The 19,021-nt window shown below is 43.3% G+C and overlaps 1 protein-coding gene across 3 annotated transcripts in view; it reads left to right on the plus strand.

The window, feature by feature from the left end:
- The window catches only part of adcy2b (adenylate cyclase 2b (brain)), a 76,513-nt gene that overhangs the window by 34,442 nt on the left and 23,050 nt on the right, over positions 1–19,021 (plus strand). For all 3 annotated transcript variants that reach the window (XM_078175579.1, XM_033637694.2, XM_033637695.2), the window contains 4 exons: positions 1,482–1,593; positions 6,444–6,571; positions 9,147–9,305; positions 10,400–10,532. In XM_078175579.1, the coding sequence (XP_078031705.1) occupies positions 1,482–1,593; positions 6,444–6,571; positions 9,147–9,305; positions 10,400–10,532 (532 nt within the window). The remainder of the gene's footprint in view (positions 1–1,481; positions 1,594–6,443; positions 6,572–9,146; positions 9,306–10,399; positions 10,533–19,021) is intronic.

Here is a 19,021-nt window from a genome sequence, read left to right on the forward strand (position 1 = left end):
CACATAGATTGACCACGTCAGTGAGTAGAAAAACGTGGGACAGACAGAATGACTGACTGACAGAATGACACACTGACAGTTTCCGTGATTATGTACAGCATACCATACCATGACTTAGTCATACTAAACATTAGAAAACACCAACACTGGTCCACAGGGGGAGCCACAGCGATCGGTCGCATTTTAGCCATTTTGAAGCATTTTTCTGTTGTTATAGCGCCACCCAGTTGCCAATTAGAGTTAAGTTTCTCCTACAAAGTTGCGTGGTGATGGGTGAAACCCTTGAGATGTTATACACCTTTATGTGATGAGCCACGCCCTCCGCAATATTCATTGCCTTATAGAAGCTCAGTTTTAGTAAGTTTTCCAACTTTTGCCAAGAGGGAACTTTAGATATTGGTCCCTAGATTATGTTCACCCAGTTTCATGCAGATCGCTCAAACTTCCTAGGAAGAGATTCATTTGAAGTGTTTTTCAAAAAATTCAAAATGGTGGAAAATCTATATAAGCGGAAGTTATGGGTTCTTGAGGCAAATGTGTTCCTCATGAGGAGAAAAACATGGAACAGACACACACACACACGCACACACAGACAGTTTTCTTCATGATATAGTAAGATGTCTCATTATCGGACGATAATTTCTCGTCTAAATATATTCTTTTGGGAAATACTCAGATATTTCATTCAGTCACATTTCAGATGAACTGAGGCCTGTACTACGAAGCAGGATTTGGAGTTAGCGAGGTAACTTAAGGGTTACCTCTGGGTTTTCAGCACTATGAAGCTTGTTCTCTTTTACCAGGATAAATCACTGTGGTTAGTTAGGTATTCCAGCGCTGATACTATGAGCAAAATAAAGCACTTTTTCACCATTAAAGCGTGTAAACATCTTCTAGTAGAAACCTCAAATACAAATACAAATATGAACCTGAAAATGAGCAGAATCAGTCCTATTTAATGTTACTGTTAAAAAATTCTAATGTAAATGTGAAATATTAAAAGGTAAAAAAATGCACAGTATCAACGTGATGGACAACGCAGTCTAGGTTCATGATCCAGATAAGTTAGCTGCACAATAATGTGTATTGCATTATTTCTTCTTATTGCATTGTAGGCCTGAGCAGAAACAAAAATTGATTTCAGACCTGTTAGATTTCGAGTCTGTTGAGTGTACTACAGAAAAAAATGCTTCTTCTGTAGTCAGATGTTTGATCTGTTGCCATCACGGTGAAAGTGCTCATGAACTCAGTGGGTTTGTGGAGAACAACACTGCTGACAAGTTAGTTGAAAGCAAAGTGCAGCAAATACTGAAGTGCTCCTTATCCATGTTGCTCTAATAATAAAATGCTCCAAAAGGATGAAAAACTTTGTGCCTCTTCTCTGACAGTACAAGAGAAAACTAGGTGTGCAGTGAGTTAAGTTATGTGCTTGCTGTGTCAGTCATTAATGCATTTTTAATTGTGTTATTTGTTTCCTGCAGCATTCTGTACGCTGATATCGTGGGCTTCACCAGGCTGGCCAGTGACTGCTCCCCAGGTGAACTGGTGCATATGTTGAATGAACTTTTTGGCAAGTTTGACCAGATTGCAAAGGTGAGCCTGTCTTCGTTCAAATATCACAAGTCATACACAAGGACGGCCATTTTCTCTCAGGAAATAATATTTGATTTAACAACAGTCCTGTAACAAGTCCTCTGTGTTAGAGAGGTGTTGATTCAGCTAGATTGTAATTTATGAGGCTGTGTTTTGTTGTAGTATTGGATTACAGTGTTTATCATTCTCTTTGGCTCAAGAGTTGAATGAGATTTTTAAAACAGCAAGTTAAAATATCTGAACAATTATTCATTCAAGCAAATTACACAAAAGAGTTACGCACAGTTGTCTACAGTGTGCACACTAAGGATCCCCAGAGGGTCCAGTTTGGGGGATGTCAGAATTGCATCTCTGCTTTTTGCAGACAATGTGGTTCTGTTGGCTTCATCACACCGTGACCTCCAGCTTGCACTGGGGCGGTTTGCAGCCAAGTGTGAAGCGAGTAGGTTGAGAGTAGTGCTGCACGATTTGGTAAAAATGTGCAGTTGCGATTATGGTGGACAATATCGCGATTTGCGATTGCGATTACAATATAATTACAATAAAATGTAATAAATAAATGGTATCATGAGTCTTTTTGCTTGATTCAGTGTTTCCTCTACATTATATTAGGGGGGCACTGACCTGACAGAGTTATTGTTATGGACAGACAGTGTGTCAATAACCATCAACAGACTGAGCACAGTCAAACACGCTGCTCACACAGCAGCGCAGCACGGAATTGTACACACAGCGGAGCGAGCCTGTGTTGCGTTCAAGCGTTGTCACGTAAGTGACAAATTCCAGCGCCATAGCACAACACAGCAGCACGTCAAGTGGGGCCGAAACTGAGCAAAGTTGCTCAATTTTTCATTTGTTATGGAGTCCATGATTTCCCTGTGACACTTACAAATGTTTGCTTAACTGTGCTTGGATGTTGTTTTATGAGGCTCTGGTGGCTTTCAGTTGTCTCTTTGTCTTTAACGTTACACGGCTCGGCTTTCTCTCACATGCACTCTTCCTACTTTTCCCTGTGCTGTCTCAAGTGCTGATATAGATTGGTCGTGTTGCCGCGGGACGTGGTGACTTTAACTTTTAAACTTTTACACAGCACGTCTTTCTGTTCAACGTCGCCATACCTGAATCCAAAGTATTGCCATGTAACAGATGTTTTTTTCGCCACCAACTCAGCCTGTTCATGGTCGAGCTCATGCTCTTCTTCAGCATCTGTGTTGGTCACTGCTGCACGCCGGCTGCACGCACCAGGATAGCTTGTGGGCGTGATGTCAACAAACTCCACACACTACGGGAGAGGCAGTCACGTTCACAGGCACACAAGTTAACATTTATTTAGCCTACATTAAATTGCAAATTGCAGCCTTTTATGCGGTTACGTAATCGCGCAGCCTGACATCGCGATTGCGATTAGATTAATCGTGCAGCACTAGTTGAGAGTCAGTGCCTCCACATCTGAGGCCATTGTTCTGGAATTCAGTGGATTGCCTCCTCCAGGTTGAGAGAGTTACTGCCCCAAGTGAAGGTGTTCAAGTATCTCAGGGTCTTGTTAACGAGTGTGGGTGTAATGGAGCGTGAGATAGATAGGCAGTTTGGTGTGGTGTCAGCAGTGATGTGGGGATGGTGCTGTACTGTTGAGCTTGGAGCTTCATGCTTCTTTGCACCGAAAGGGGCCAGTTGAGGTGGTTCGGGCATCTGATCATGATCCTCCTGGGCGCCTCCCATGAGAGATTTTCCTGGCACGTCCAATTGGAAGGAGGCCCTTGTGTTGACCCAGAACATGTTGGATTATGTATCTCATCTGGCCTGGGATTGCCTTGGGGTCCCCCAGGAGGAGCTGGAAAATGTTGCTGGGGAGAGGGACGTCTGGGGTGCTTTGCTCAGCCTGCTGTCTCCACAACCCGTCCCAGCAGTGAAGGAAAGACACTTTTAAAGTATGCAGATGACATGCCTCTAGCGCCCCACCTGACTAGCACCAATGCTCTGTCCAAACACCATCAACCTGGTGTTCTCTTTAAGACAAAGCTTCCCCGAGTTCAGTATTTCCACGACCAGGGAGGTGTGCTGTGGAGCAGAGAGACAGCACACTCACAAGAGCCACCTCTTTCCAAGCCCTCAGCATCAAAGGCTGGCTGGTATAACAAGTTGAATCATTTAAATAGCAAGGGACAAAGATCACAGAGACACCTCCCTGTCTTTTTCCCAGCACACAGACTCTGTGTAGAAGAAAGCCCAGCAGTGTCTCCACCTGTTGAGGAAGCGCAGGACCTTTAATGTCAGCGAGGACATTTTAACCCTGGTTTACAGGTCACTAATTGAATCTGCACTCACCTTCCAACATTTCATCTGCCCTCCCACCACCAAACACACACACACACACACACACACACACACAAACTCTCCTGCATAACCAATCAGGCTAGCAGAATAAGTAGTTCACCCCAAAGACCTCTATCTGAACTGCATATCCAGCCAGTGATCAGGAAAGCCGCTCTAATCAAGCAGGATCCCCCCCCCCCCCCCCCCCCCCCCCCCCACCAGTCCTTCCTGTTACTGCCATCAGGTAGACGCTACAAAATCCCACTGGCCCAGAAAAACATCGGCAAACTAGAATCACCGCCTCACGGTTGTATGCTTCTGTGAACCTGTCAAGTTGCATTTACAGTTTACATCAGTGTCTGTGAAAACATGGAGACTTCATGCAATTCTTCCCTCAGCTGCACAGAAGATCTATACCATGAACCCCTTCTGTTCCTGAGATATGACGATGAAGAAAAGTGAAAAGTGCAGAACATTGTGATGTCACAGTGAAGCTGACCTGTTTAACTTTTGGATAGGTTAGGGTGATCTTTACCTCCATCGCACACTTTCAATTAGGAGCCAGCAGTTAGCCTTCAGACATGGTACCTAGACCCTCGGTCTGTTCAGACAGTCCTCTGAAATGTGGGCGGGGTTGTTGTCACTCACTGCTCCGTCCAGCACTCGCTGTATTTCCTCATCAGCGGTGACACAGATGGAAGTCTGCACCTGGTTTATCGTCCACAGAACGAGGCTGCACGCCCACATTTTCACAACAAAATAGAACAGGCTGCAGTGAGAGTCTCTCTCCATGGGATATTTAAAAATAGCAGCTTTGTGCATTTAGTCCTTCTCAGGCAAGCTCAGGGGTTTAGTGTTGCTGTAGCCCACAGGAAGTGAGGATTAGAATATATGACCTTCACATAATCCGCTCCAAATTAATCTATATTTTTAAAGTCATTACTAAAAGTGTGTGTCATATAAAAACTAAAGTGATGGTCAAAGTTGTCACAGTGAAATTTAAGGTGTGCTGATGGATTCACTTCATCAACTCATGCATTGAGTAACATTACAAGTTAACGTTCCACCTTAAAAGTTGCCGGCAGTCGGCCCAGTGAATGAAGTTATTTTTTCTCAGACTCCAGCTGCTGTGAGAGGCAGCAAAACATCCTTTCATTTTATAGTTACAGTTTACTAATAAAACTCTCCACAGTATGAACAGTGGTTACATGAGCCTCAAAACCAGACACAACTCAGCCCTGAGCAGAGTGACCGTCCTCTACTGACCAATCAGACTGCAGTGTTCACAGCTCCACCTTTTAGTACCAGATCTGTGTGCTAGGTACCCCAACAGAGGGGGGACCAAACATGGGGATGCTAAGGAACGCTTGTGTTGGTACCATCCACAACTTTTCACAGTGGAAACAGAAAAAAAGCATATTGAACTGAACTGATCGCTTGATTGACGTTTGTGCCAAATTGTAGGACATTTTATGAGATTTCTTGAGATACTGCGTCCACAAGAACGGGAGGGACGTTTGGACAGATACCTGCTTCCAGCTGCAGCTGTTGGTGGCACAGAGGCATAAAAAATCTTTTATCTCCTCTGCGATCATCACCCAGAACAAACACAAAAAATGGTAGCTTCAAGTTTTAGTTTTCAAATCTGATTTAAATGTGCTTCGCTTGTTTGATGTTGAGTCTTGTCAAAGTAAGATTTCAGCTGCTCTGTGTCAGACAATAAATTTTATGTTATTTTAAATCATGAAAGACACACATCATAAATCCTTTAATTTTCTCGAACCTCCATGAATCAACCCAAAAACTCTCAGCTGTTACCATCTGAGATTACAGTGTGGCATTTATAATCAAGAATTTATTTGGTTTAATGGAGAAATAAAGAATGTTCAGGACACAAATAGAGTTCTCAGCTAATGTTACCTGAAGTCTCTGAACAGTTGGCCTGATTTAAATCGAGTGCACAAAGTGTTTGATTATGAAACAACCTGGAAGCGAGAGCAGGGGCTTGTGCTGTCAATCAGATGAAGCGCAGCCTTGAAATGAATGTTTTCTCTGTCCTGCGGCCAGTGTCGTACCTTCCCAGAGCGCTGTGTATGTTCACAGCTGCAGGTTGCAGCAGTGTGGGCTGGTCGGAGTGTATCTGGCGGTCTCGTGGGTACTCTGTTATTCGGGTGCAAACAGTTGAGTCAGGCTCTCTCAGCTTTGTGTCCAGCAGCTCTGTCCTCCTGCCTGACGAAGCCGCCGTTATATAAACCCAGTCCAACGATGAGCTGTTACACATCCCACATGTGGAATGAGAGCTAATGTGTTATGTGTGTGGGTGTTAGATTTTGGGCTTGATGGATGTGACTGAGTCTGTGCATGAGGGTTGTGTGGAGGTGAGAAAGAGCACAAGACACAGCGTTTCATAATGAAATAGTTAACAGGACTAAAGATAGACATCATTGTAGGCAGATTATGGAGTTTTATGATAAATAAACTTCTTCCAGTCTCACTTAATCCACATTTCCTCCTTCTCCCTTTTTCTCCCTTTGTAGGAGAACGAGTGTATGCGAATCAAGATCCTTGGAGATTGTTACTACTGTGTATCCGGTCTGCCTGAGTCGCTGCCTCACCACGCCAGGAACTGCGTGAAGATGGGCCTGGATATGTGTGAGGCCATCAAGTAAAATACCAGATCTCTCTCTCTCTTTGTGTCTTTCTCTTTCTCTCTCTCACACACAGAGTCGCGCACACAAACGGAAACACAAACACAAACAAACAGGCGTGTGCCCGTCAAACAGATTGAGCAGAAGGAATGCCAGACTTGATTTCAGCTCTGTTTGAACTCCAGAGTAAACACAATGTGAATTCAATATGATAAGCTCCCTGACTGAACAAATAGAAATTTCAAACAAATGAATATTCTCTTTCGGCTCCCCCACCTCCCGCTCTCTGTCTCTGTGTCTCTCACTCATCTCACACACATTAGTTTCACAGACCAATATGTTTGCTTTGTGGCACTGACCTTTAATCAGAATCAGATTAAAGATGCCATTCAGTGTCGTCCACCTCTGACACCATGAAGCACAGTCTGTACTCCAGTGCTGTTGTGGAGGATTTTCTACCCTGACAATTACATTTCAGAGGAGACACATATATTTGTCAGTAACATATGTTTGTCACAAAATACAGAGCTGGTTACTGGCAGCGTTGGTAATGACAGTGTATAAATGGCTGACTCAGATGATCCGATGTCCAACATTTTGGTGAAGATGCCAAGTGTCTTAAATCTATGTTTGTGTATAGATTAGAGAAAAGAGATATAATGTATTAATTGTAATAGGATCACTTTGAAAACTACACGATACATCTCAAGGGGGGGGATATGCTGATATCATAAATCGGACTCACTTTTAGGACTGGGTATCAGCACGACTGAAATAACCCAGTACCATGTGATGTCAGAACTCACCCAGTCAAACGATAGCTTGAAACCTATTTGCTGCTGGGTTCTGATCCTTGACCATTTGACTCCCCGATGGATCAGCAGCATTTCTGTTGTTGCTGTTTTTGGAGTGACTCTGCTCTGCAAACGGCCAGTTCAGCGTCTGCCTGGTTAGCACGAGCTAAGGGGCCGTACACATGCTGCGTCTTTAACCACCAGGAAAATGCATAGTCGGGTGCTGGGTGCTAATTTTGTGACTTTTTTGAGCCAGCTTTCAAGAGCGTGGCGGCAGGTTGCGTCTAAGGTTGCTAAGCAACCTTAACAAGCATCATATAGCCTATTTACCTGAAATTCTGAGTGCAGAGCTGATCTTCTTTGAGGAGCTGTTTATAAGTGTGTAGGCCTATCGTCCGTGGGACAGATGTAAAGCTCTGGGTAGCCCTGCACTAACATGATCAACTTTTCCGTGTTTATCAGACTGAATATTTACTGAATAACAGAAAGATATCTGCCGGTTGTGATTGGTTGTCCTTCTTCTCATTACATGCGGTGCACGGCGCTGCATGTCAAAAGCTGAACTCGGTTTATCCCAGAGATTTGGAAAAAATGAATTTAAAAGCGCAAAAAGTGTGCGCATGTGTACGGCCCCTAACACAGCAGCAGCACCAGCTAACATCCGACACTGACGCGATCCTTGACTGTTCAGACTCCCCGCTAGATCAGCAAAATTTCTGTTGTTAGCATTTTCAGAGTTCAACAGAAAACGTGGCATGTGTAACATGCATGTCTAATACAGCAGCAGCTAACATCCGACACTGAGCAGTTCACTAGTTTCAACAAACCCGCACTGACACTGAAACACCTTGACTGTGTCGTTAAACCGTTAGGTAGCCATGTGATGCTAACAGTTAGCCGTGTCACTGTGTGTGTATGTGGCCAGGCGGACTCTCACAACTGTCCCCGATGTGGAGCTCGTACTCCAACAGCAGTTACAACAACCCGCTCAGTCTGTGGTGTGGTGACGTCAAGCTTGATGTATTTGACAGGGCTATTTGACGTGCTAAGATGGCACCAAAACTTTTAAAAGTGTTGCTATACCAAACTACATTATAGGTCTCAAATGAAGTACTCTATTGCTATGAGTATCACTTTAAGAACTGGTACTGGTGCTGATATTGTATTTTTTTAAACCAGTGGTTCCCAATTGATGGGTTGCAGTCAAAAAGTGGGTCATGGGTCCATTCTGAATGGATGAAAAGTGAGTTGCAAATGTGTCAAGTTCATAAAAAACACTTTATTTTTAGGTACAGTGAATTTCTGGCAGAGAGCTTTTATTTTGAAGTGCCACTTCCTGCTGTAGAGTGAGTGACTAACAGACAGCTACTTGACAGAGACAGCAAACTAGCTCTTTTTTTAAAATTTTTTTTTATAACTTAATTCAAAGTTTGTAGTGTACAAACAGTATACAATCAGTCATTCCAGTGACAGCAAACTAGCTCAACGACATGGCCACGTGCAAGTATGATGCTGTATATATTAAACTGTGTGGACCTTGAACTAATGACTAAGGAGAAATCTGGACCCTGAGGCTGCATCAGTTTGGAACCACTGCTTTAAGCAATAACCAGCCCCACTTGTTTTTGGGCTTCACAGTTTCATTCCAGTCCAGCTGTTTCCTCCTGTTTCCAGTCTTTATGCTAAGCTAGGCTGACCACGTCCTCATCTCACTCTCAGAAAGAAAGCAAATAAGCACATTTTTCAAAACGAGTGAACTCCTCCTTTAAAGATGAATTCTGCTCTGTACACTCCACAGGAAGGTCCGAGATGCCACCGGAGTCGATATCAACATGCGCGTCGGTGTTCATTCTGGGAACGTCCTGTGTGGTGTGATTGGCCTTCGCAAGTGGCAGTATGACGTGTGGTCACATGATGTGACGCTAGCCAATCATATGGAGGCAGGGGGTGTGCCAGGGTAAGATGTAACCCATACTTCAAAGACTGTTTGATTTGATGTCACTGCGTCTGCTGTGCTGCTTTGCAGATCCTCGTCATTACTGTGTGCTTGGCAAACTTTGCCAGTTTGAGTTTGTGAAGCAGACAGGGAGCTCTGCTTTGGGATTTCCTGCTCTCTCAGTGATTAATGTTGAGTTGCACTTAGCAAGTCAGTGAATTCCCATCTGCTCCCGCTGCAGTTCCATGTGGCCTAAAGAAGGAGGAGTGAGCTGGTCCCAGTGGGCAGCAGTGCCACAGTATTATTATCTTGAGTTTGTAGAGTTATGGAAGCTTTTTTAAGGCTTTTTCACCCTTTTAAAGAATAAGGTACTCGCTTTATGCCCTCAGATTAATCAGCATGAAATATCCTAGACCGGTCGGGCCAACCTAGAAAAATGCTCATATAAGTGTTGAAAAATCAATGTTGGCTGAAGCGCAGTAAACCACCTCTTTAAATCCAAATATAAAGATACACCCGAGGGAACAACATATTGATGTGTTGCAGCAGCACCAAGAACGAGCACAATCAACACTCAGCTGAAAATATTTATATATATAACTCTATTAATTTGTTCTTTGACCCATTGCTACCTTACATCATCAGGATGTGCACGTGTTTTCAGACTGACGTGGAACATGTGCTCTGTACGTCTGTTCTAATTCTGTCCATCATTTACCAACATTTTAGTCAATTATAGCCACCTCATTTCACCAATCAGCTCTACATGTGTTATGTGGGCATTTGGTGTTCTGTCCTAGCACTGTAACAAGCATGGGAAAATTGGCTGGTGGTTATGTGTATGCTACACTGAAAATAAGCCCTCCAGTGCCACCACATTGTCTCGCTGGGCTGCTAATGGTTTGTCTCCTCTTTTTGCCTGCTGAAAAAAAACACATATTCCCATTTCATGCCCTCTCTGCGAGAGCAGCAAACAAAGCTGAAAAAGGGAGAATTGCTGGTTATTGTTGTTAAAAATGTGGGAAGTAAACAATATGTTTGAGAGAGCTGTTAATGGCACAAAGACACAAGCTGTTAACCTGTAATCAAGTGTCATCGTCCTGTCTCGTCTGCAGAAGAGTCCACATCTCTTCAGTGACACTGGAGCATCTGAAGGGCTCATATAAGGTGGAGCCTGGAGACGGACAGGGACGAGACTCCTACCTGAAAGAACACAGAGTGGTCACCTACCTGGTCATCAACCCCAAGGTCAGATATCATCACCTGCACAGTTATATAGATTCACATACATTCAGAAAGCACCGTAGGTCCACTGTTTTGATCCAGACTGAAATAACTCAGCAGCTCTCAGATGGATTGCCATGAATTCTATACAGGCACTTAATGAGGCTGCTGACACCCCTGAATTTTCATTTAGTGCCTCCATGTGTTTGTTGTTTTGAGTGAAATGTTTCTACATCTATCAGATGGACTGCAATGAAATGTGGTTCACATATTTATGTCCCGCTAATGGAACCTATTAACTAAAATCTTGTATACACAATTTTCATAGTTGTTTACAGCCTTTACACTTGGTTGCTACCTTCTTATAAAACCCCAGTGTCACCTGCGCACTGTACCTATGAACGTCCCAAACAGCTAAATAAGAAGTAAAATAAGTCAAGTACATACAGGCAGAGGTAGAGTCTCTGCCAAGCCTCCAGGAAGTGCACCAGGCTCTGAAGCCAATTTGACATAGTGGCCAAACTATGAAATTACAACTTTTGGGTCGGTCATATGATGTCGTTGGGCAAAATAATCAGGATTTAATCCATTCGGTCCGATGATATTTTAGTAGTCTAGAGGAGCTACAGATGAAACCATGTATCCCTATTCAAGTTAGAAATTAATGTGGTTAAGATGAAAGAATTGATTATTTGCACAAAACAAGATGTGGAGACAGAGCCAGTCTTACTCAGTGGCCGACATGTTGAAAGTGTGGAAGACTTTAAATACCTTGGTACAGCTCTGGAAACTCGTGAGCTTCTCTGTAAGTACTGTCAGTCTGTACAGTCTGAGCTAAGGAGTGATTTAGGAAAGTTCTCAGAGCAACTCTGAGCAAGGAAGAGACAGAAACTTTTACCTTAAGCAGAGCTTTCAGTCCAGCACCTTTGGAACCAGCAGTAACCCTTCAGACATGGTACCTAGACCCTCGGACTGTTCAGACAGTCCTCTTAAAGTGGGCGGGGTTGTTGTCACTAGGGCTGTCAACGAATATTCTGAATTCGAATTTAAATTCGAATTTGAAAAAAAAATGGACCTTCGAATGTGAAAATTGATGTTCGATCGTGGAGGGAAGAAAAGCACCACCGCAGCTGTCCTCTTTGCGAGTGGGCGTTGGCCTGGGCCGCTGCACTGAACGCACTGCTTGACACATTTGCTCACAGCTCGCGCAGAAAATAGACCAGACGCCGAAACGATTGCTGCAGGGCGCGAGCCGGCCACGGTGTGGATGACACAATCAGTTAACATGGGCGCCAAAAGGAAACTGGCTTCGCTTCGAGGCTATTCACAGCGCTTCCGCGGGCGGTGTGGCCTGACAGGTCAGAGAGGGGGGGGCGAGCGAGAGGTCCGCGGTCATTTATAACGTAATGTTATAGATAATTGTTTTATGTATTTTAATGTGTAGGTATGTAAATGATTTCAAAGACCTCATGTGGACATAATGCGAAAAAAAAAAAATTCGAATGGTTCGAACCTCTGAGCTATTTTTAGAAGGAATATTCGAACGTCATTTTTGAGCAATTTTGACAGCCCTAGTTGTCACTCACTGCTCCGTCCAGCACTCGCTGTATTTCCTCATCAGCGGTGACACAGATGGAAGTCTGCACCTGGTTTATCGTCCACAGAACGAGGCTGCACGCCCACATTTTCACAACAAAATAGAACAGGCTGCAGTGAGAGTCTCTCTCCATGGGATATTTAAAAATAGCAGCTTTGTGCATTTAGTCCTTCTCAGGCAAGCTCAGGGGTTTAGTGTTGCTGTAGCCCACAAGAACGACGCTCCACCTTTTTTTCCCCTCCAAATTAGATTAGAATATACACAGTTCACATAAATCGGTTGAAATTTATATATTTTTTAAATGCTTGAAGATCCACTCATTACTAAAAGTGTCTGTCATCCATGAGAGACAATAAATACTTATGGAACGGTTAAAGACGTCATCTTAGAATTTAACGGACTCACGTCATCAACTCATGCATTGAGTAACATTACAAGTTAACGTTCCACCTTAAAAGTTGCCGGCGGTCGGCCCAGTGAATGAAGTTATTTTTTCTCAGACTCCAGCTGCTGTGAGAGGCAGGAAACTCGGTGGAAACGGGGCTTTAGTGAGGAGCTGTGGTTGAGCCCGTTGCGAGGTGTGACACATTCTTTTAACAGATATGATTGGTTGTCCTCTTGTGAGCCTGCAAGATGTGGACACTCAGTGGAAATGAAATGAGCTGTGTCACAATATGAGACTGTGAGAGCTCTGTAATTGTCAGTGTGATCACTCTGCTGATGGAAGGTCGAGACAGACTCAAGTCATCACTGCTGCTCTGAGGCATTTTTTTATCAGTTGCCAGATATCTCAGTGTTGTGATCACTTTATTTCTGATGTTATAGCGTTATTACATTGTGGGAGATGTGAGTGCATCTCGACCACAGAACAGAAACCACAAGCATTATCCCTGCACGATCTAATCTGTAGCATTTCATTTACTCAACTTCCTCGTTGTCTTCCTGTCATTTTCTCTCTGTTGAAGAAACTCTTAAGCCTCTTAAGTCCTCCTCCCAACTCCTAACAGTTTTTCACCTTAGGAGCTCTCTTAAGGACTAAAATGCTTTGTGAATTACTTTCATCTTTACCAGGGCCTAATCTTAACTGTAAGGGGAAATAGAATTTTGTCACAAGGAGCAACTTTTTGTGCAAGGAAGCTTTGTGAGGACGAGCCCCGAAGGTCCTGTACCCACCTGTTTGTAAATTAAACATGGGCCTCCAAAGATTTAAAGTTTATTAATTGCTGTCAGGCGTGAGTGTTTCAAATAAATTGAAATGTTGCTGACTTTTATGTGAAATAAACTGTTTAAAAACCCAGTGGATTACCTACAAAATCTGGGGTCCATGTCATTGGTTCGACAGCCTATTGGTTCGACATCCCATTAGTCCGACTGTCCGCGGTGCTGAACGGCTCGCGGTGGGCGTATGGTGCGCCGCGACCGGCTTGAGGCGGAGCAGGCTCACGGCTTATGTGTTTGTCACTTTCTTTTTCATTTTAACCCACACCATGATCTTTTCCTGACCCTAACCAAGTGGTTTTTGTGCCTAAACCTAACCAGACCTTAACCACAGGGCATCATGATGATTTCGGAACAGACTTCGGAACAATGAGTTTAATATGGTCGGAACAATGGGATGTCGAACCAATGGGCTGTTCCCCAAAATCTGTGGTGGCAAAGCTGAAAACAAGAGTAGTCTTCTTAATTCAAGAAAGGTTGATGTTTTGGAGATATATGATTTTCACAGGGCAGCAAAGATATTGTATTCCCTTTACATTATCCTGTATATGTCATCATTTGTGACCCAGTTTGAATGTTGACATCCAGTTGTTAACAGCAGAAAGTACTTAGAGTATAGACTCTTTCAGGGCCGACGTCTCGATGACATAATTTTATTACGTGGAGGTGCAGCTGCCTCTCCCCCACAGGGCTGTAGGCTACACAGGAGTGTTAAAATGTGTTTGTCTTGTTGTGTTATTGGGAGCCAGAATAGAAGGAGTCATGGCTCAAAACCAGCCGCCACTGCCCGTCAACAAAAACAAAGACAACTATGGTTAAATGTGATAAGACCAAAGGACTGGACGGAGGCCATCATCAAAAATGCTCCCATGTGCAGCGCACACTTCATATCAGGTTAGGGAAAAAGTATTTCCTGTTGTAGGGATGAATAAGGTTATGTGTATTAAGGGTTATCATGTCCACCTCATCAGAAACTGGGGAGGGATTAAGAGGAAGACTGGATGTCCCGTTGGTCAGTGTTTACTTATTCAAGTAACACTGGCGGAGAGTGAGTGACCTGACATGGTGCGTTGGTAAATTCAGTCTGACGCTCTACACTAAAATGAGAGCCCTGTTGGTGGAAGAAACGCAGCGTTATATTTCTACATGAATGAACCAACGGTTAAGTTAATCACACATTCACTCCGCTCAGCGCTCTGCTGCTCCGTCTCCACAGACAGAGTGTCCAGAGTGCGCTCTGCCACTCTGAGAGTGCGCTGCTCTGGATAACCCAACGCTACATTCAGACAGCGCTCCAAATTTACGCATTATGCTGTTTGTGCCGAGATGCGCTTCGGCACTCAGAATGAATATTTCCGAATGCACCCTATCCAGAGAAACTTGTATCATCTTCCTTCCCTTGTCGAAAACCAGCCAACACAACTTGCTAGCTAGCTCTAGCTAATGTATGTGGAGAATTGTTTTGCCTCCAGCTAAGCCTTGCCTCACCAAAAACGTCACACTGCCTTCCAGAATATGTGGGTTATGCACAGATTACTGGCTCATGATTAAGTGGGACATACGAGTTTGGGTGCATTAGTTAGGAAAACATTTGTACAGTTTATGAGAACAGCCTGGTGTTTTGAGTCATGGCGTCTTTCATGTCATTTATAGTAGATATAATGAGCTAGAATTTGAGGACAACAATACTGCTTTACAAACATTTCAATGTGCAGGCAAAATAATCCCACACCACCCTCTCATCCTGCCAAGAGCACAATAAAGGAATATAATGTAAGTGTGTGATTAAATGAACAACATCCCTGCAGGTGTTCAGCCAGTCGCTCCACTGACACAACATTATCTTTAAAGTCCTTTTTCACTGTTTGAGTCGTTGTGAGTGGACGGAGACGCAGTGCAGCTCCTCCTGTCAAACCAGGACATCAGGGGCCGCTTAAGGACGTTTCAGAGAGCTGCCTCTTCTGTGAACTTTCTGCTGAGAATTTCTTTATATAGAATATGATGTTGGCATCCAGTCTGTGCTCAATGTTTTGGCTTGGCAGGCGAAAAACCGTGCTTAACAGTCCTTTCTAATCCCTCCATAACTTGGCGAAGATGCACCCACCCCCTAAAATATCTGCAGTAAGGCCTTCAGGCATCCTGCGTTCGCTCTCTGCTTGCTCCATAGACCTCGGGTTTCTGAGCGGCGTCTCATTTCTGAAGAATTAAGGCCTTCATGGTTTCTAGTGCTTCTTTAGAGAATGCCACCATTGACACAAAAAAGCCACGGTGTCTTTGCAGAATCGATCCCTCCAAATCTGCTCCATTGGCTCCTTTTTCGTTTTCTCTCTCCCGTCTCTTCTGATTCCTCTCCAAGGAGCTTGACCACGGATTGGTAACTTTCCCATAAAGTCATCACATCACAACACACTACGCAAGATACACAACTCAGTAGCAGCATGTTCCAGTTTCTGTGTGAGTGATGTGTTATATTATCACGCAGAAGTATCGGCTGTTTGTAAAACTGAAACAGAAAAGTTCTCCTCTCCTTTATAGAAGTTGTTCATGTACACAATCAGCAATTTTTTGTTTCAAACTGTTTTGATTTCATCTATTACAATGTCAGAAAAAGTCATTTGTCGTCCATCAATCAAACCTATTTCGACACACTTTATCAGCAGACAACATGAATCCAAGTTGTAACTCCGCAGAAGAAGAGATTATTATAGGTTATCATACAATCTGCATGTTCTCAGCTGCTTTTTAAATCACACCCTCTTTTCTCTGTAGTGCATTTCTTTAGAGATTAGCATCTGTTTGCATGTGTTTCTTTCTTTGTTAATGTTTCCCATTTATGAACGCAGACAAACAACTCAGTAGAGACCTAATTTACTCCATGCAGTCCTACAATAGAAGTAAACTGGCAGTTTTCAGCATAACATGAGCCCCTCTAAATGATCTGACGGCCCTCGTATGGTTTATTTGATGATTTTTGATATGTAAACAGCTGCTGTATTTGCTGTGTTTAAGGGTTTTACTCATTTAACCTATTGTTCGAAAATTACGCTCCCTGCAACTCAGATGATGCAAACCATTTCAAAATACAACCAACAAAGCAGGTTCAATAAACACTTCTGTCAGACAATAAACACACAAAATAACAGTTATAACTCTTCTATTATGTTGATTTATAATCCACAGATTGATATTATTCCAACAAAAACACTGCTAATGCAGTCTTTATACACTCCTAAAGGTCCAGACGATCAAAATTTCAAAATATTTAGTCCAAACACATTATTACATCCAGAGATATCTAGGAAATGCCATTGCATTATTTAAAAATTTCATATTTCTCTTCTTATTGTACGCACTAACCCCTGATTGCATGTAAATATGCCAACTCCTCTATCAAATGGCGGTTAAACTCTGACCTTTTCATTGACACCTCACTTCAGCCAATAGGAGCTGCCATACTCTCGCTAAGGCTACATTAGCCAGTGAGAGCCCGTGTTTAAAGAAAGGGTCTGCCTCACTCCCTCAGGTTAGATTCAAACTACTTAATTAATCCCACCAGGGGCAATTTGTTTGAACAGCCAGTGTGCCTTGCACACATACAACAGCATACAGTGACATGTAGACACATAAATAGATGATTGATAAATAGCAAAATAAAAATATGCCAAGGAGTGATAAAAAAAGTTAAAAAAAAAAAGTCTCTATATACAGACTCTACATTCAGTGAATGTAGAGTCTGTAGGCAAACCCCAGAGATCTTGCCTCTGGAAGAAGAGCGGAAGAGCCCTGGTTTCCACTTGTAGGCTGTTTGTATTCCACGTGATATTGATCAATCACGTTTGAGCCGGCTGCAGTTGTTGACAGGTTATACAGTCCGTGTGGTGAACTAACAAGGCGGAACATAATTGGCGTCACTGCAAACTCTGAATCGATCGCAATGGTTCAGCATATTTACTTAAGTATAAACGGAAGTTGGAAACGGAAATTCGCTTCCTCCGCCCAAATCAAACTGGAGTACCAAAAAGTCGGGGGTCTGCCCCCAGAGGCTGTATCACCGTCTGCCGGAAGTCAGATGCCGAATACAGCCGATGGGTTCCGAGAATGAAAAAAAAGAAACAAACTTTAATTTCAGCAGCTGTGTCTCAATTCAGGGGCTGCAGCCTTTGAAGGACGCTGCCTTCGCAGTCGTCGATGGCCACATCCTTTGAAGACCTCATCAGCCAAACCGTATGGTCTTCAAAATGGAACGGTCTGGTCTGCGGACAATTTCCTGGTTGCATCACCAGTTGTTCTCGCCCCTACCTGTTGGCGTTTCTGTAACCTAACTACCAGCTGTGCTTTATGAAAGACAGAGTAAGCTAGTAAGTTATTTAGCCCTAAATCATAGAGCCAGAGATTGTTATTGTATAGATATTTATATTTTATTTACTACTTGAGGAGATGGTTCACTGCCGTTTGATATATTTCAGGCTGATGTACCATTTTCAGGTAACTAGCTAATAGCAATGTTAACAACAGTTAGTTACCTTAATATAAAATTGTCACCGGCACACAATGCATCTTGGGATAGGCTGGGCCACAGAGGATTCATCCGTTGCATCCTCCAAATTCTGGGAAAGAAGGCCGCATCTCTCTGCCGCATTTGAAGGAGCCTTCGAAATGGGACAGCCTCGGTCGCGCCGCTGTGACGCCGTCAGTGTTACCTTTCAAATGAGACCATGAATGTAAATGTACTAAAAATGGACCAATAACAGCGTCCTGTTTACTTTGGGTTAGGATTGGGTTAGGGTCAGGGTTTGCCTTGGATAGACGTTGCGGGGGAAATTTACATGAATGATAGTATACAATAAAACGTAATGACTTTATAGGAGATCACTTCAAATGGGAGATACAAGGAGATACTTTACTCTGTCCTTTATTCACTGTTATAACGAGATTTTTTAACATGTGATCAGAAATTGGAAAAAGGCTGTGGGTGCTCTGTGACATTTACAAGAAGCCCTGAATGGATCAAGGCCAAATATGGAGTATAGATCACAGGAGGTGTCATCTCCACTGTCAGTGTCATTGTTCGTCACTGTCAGATCTGTTCAGTTCACCCGCGGGGAACGAGCGCCGCCATTACGGACAGTGTCTCTTTCAATTCTTCCAGGCTCATGTGCCATGTTTGGTCAGTCACAACACATGTCTCTGTCACCAAGTGGAATAAATAAAGGGACGTCATCTGACTAATCCTGCTGCATTTTACCCACTTTACTTTGGAAAATAGAAAACCCTTTTACCTTCAGTGCTGCATGGCTTCATGCAGGGTAATGTTTCTGTCAGCAGTAAAGTGGTGTGGTGTTTGTCAGAGAGGCACTCAGCATACATGGCAAAATAAAAGAGAGCTGCATCGCTCTCGAAAATTGTTTTAAGTAGCTGAAAACACTGACGGGCAGGGCGCAGGTGTCAAGAGCCGTCAATTGACCAGTGTTCCCAGACTACCTAGTACTTTTTACTTTACTGCTGTTGCAACATTTATTTATTTCTACACTTTGAGATCGGCTCTGTCAGAAATGAAGGGTCTGTGCACAGAGTCTGAAATTAACTTTTTTCACTGCCAATGTGGCATGCAGGTGTATTTTTGGTCTGCTGCTTGGAAATTTTATCTACAATCTATGTGCTACATGAAGGAATAACACTTATTTAAACTGTCCATTAA

The sequence above is a fragment of the Epinephelus lanceolatus genome, chromosome 16, assembly GCF_041903045.1.
Source record: "Epinephelus lanceolatus isolate andai-2023 chromosome 16, ASM4190304v1, whole genome shotgun sequence".
Classification (NCBI taxonomy): Eukaryota; Metazoa; Chordata; class Actinopteri; order Perciformes; family Serranidae; genus Epinephelus; species Epinephelus lanceolatus.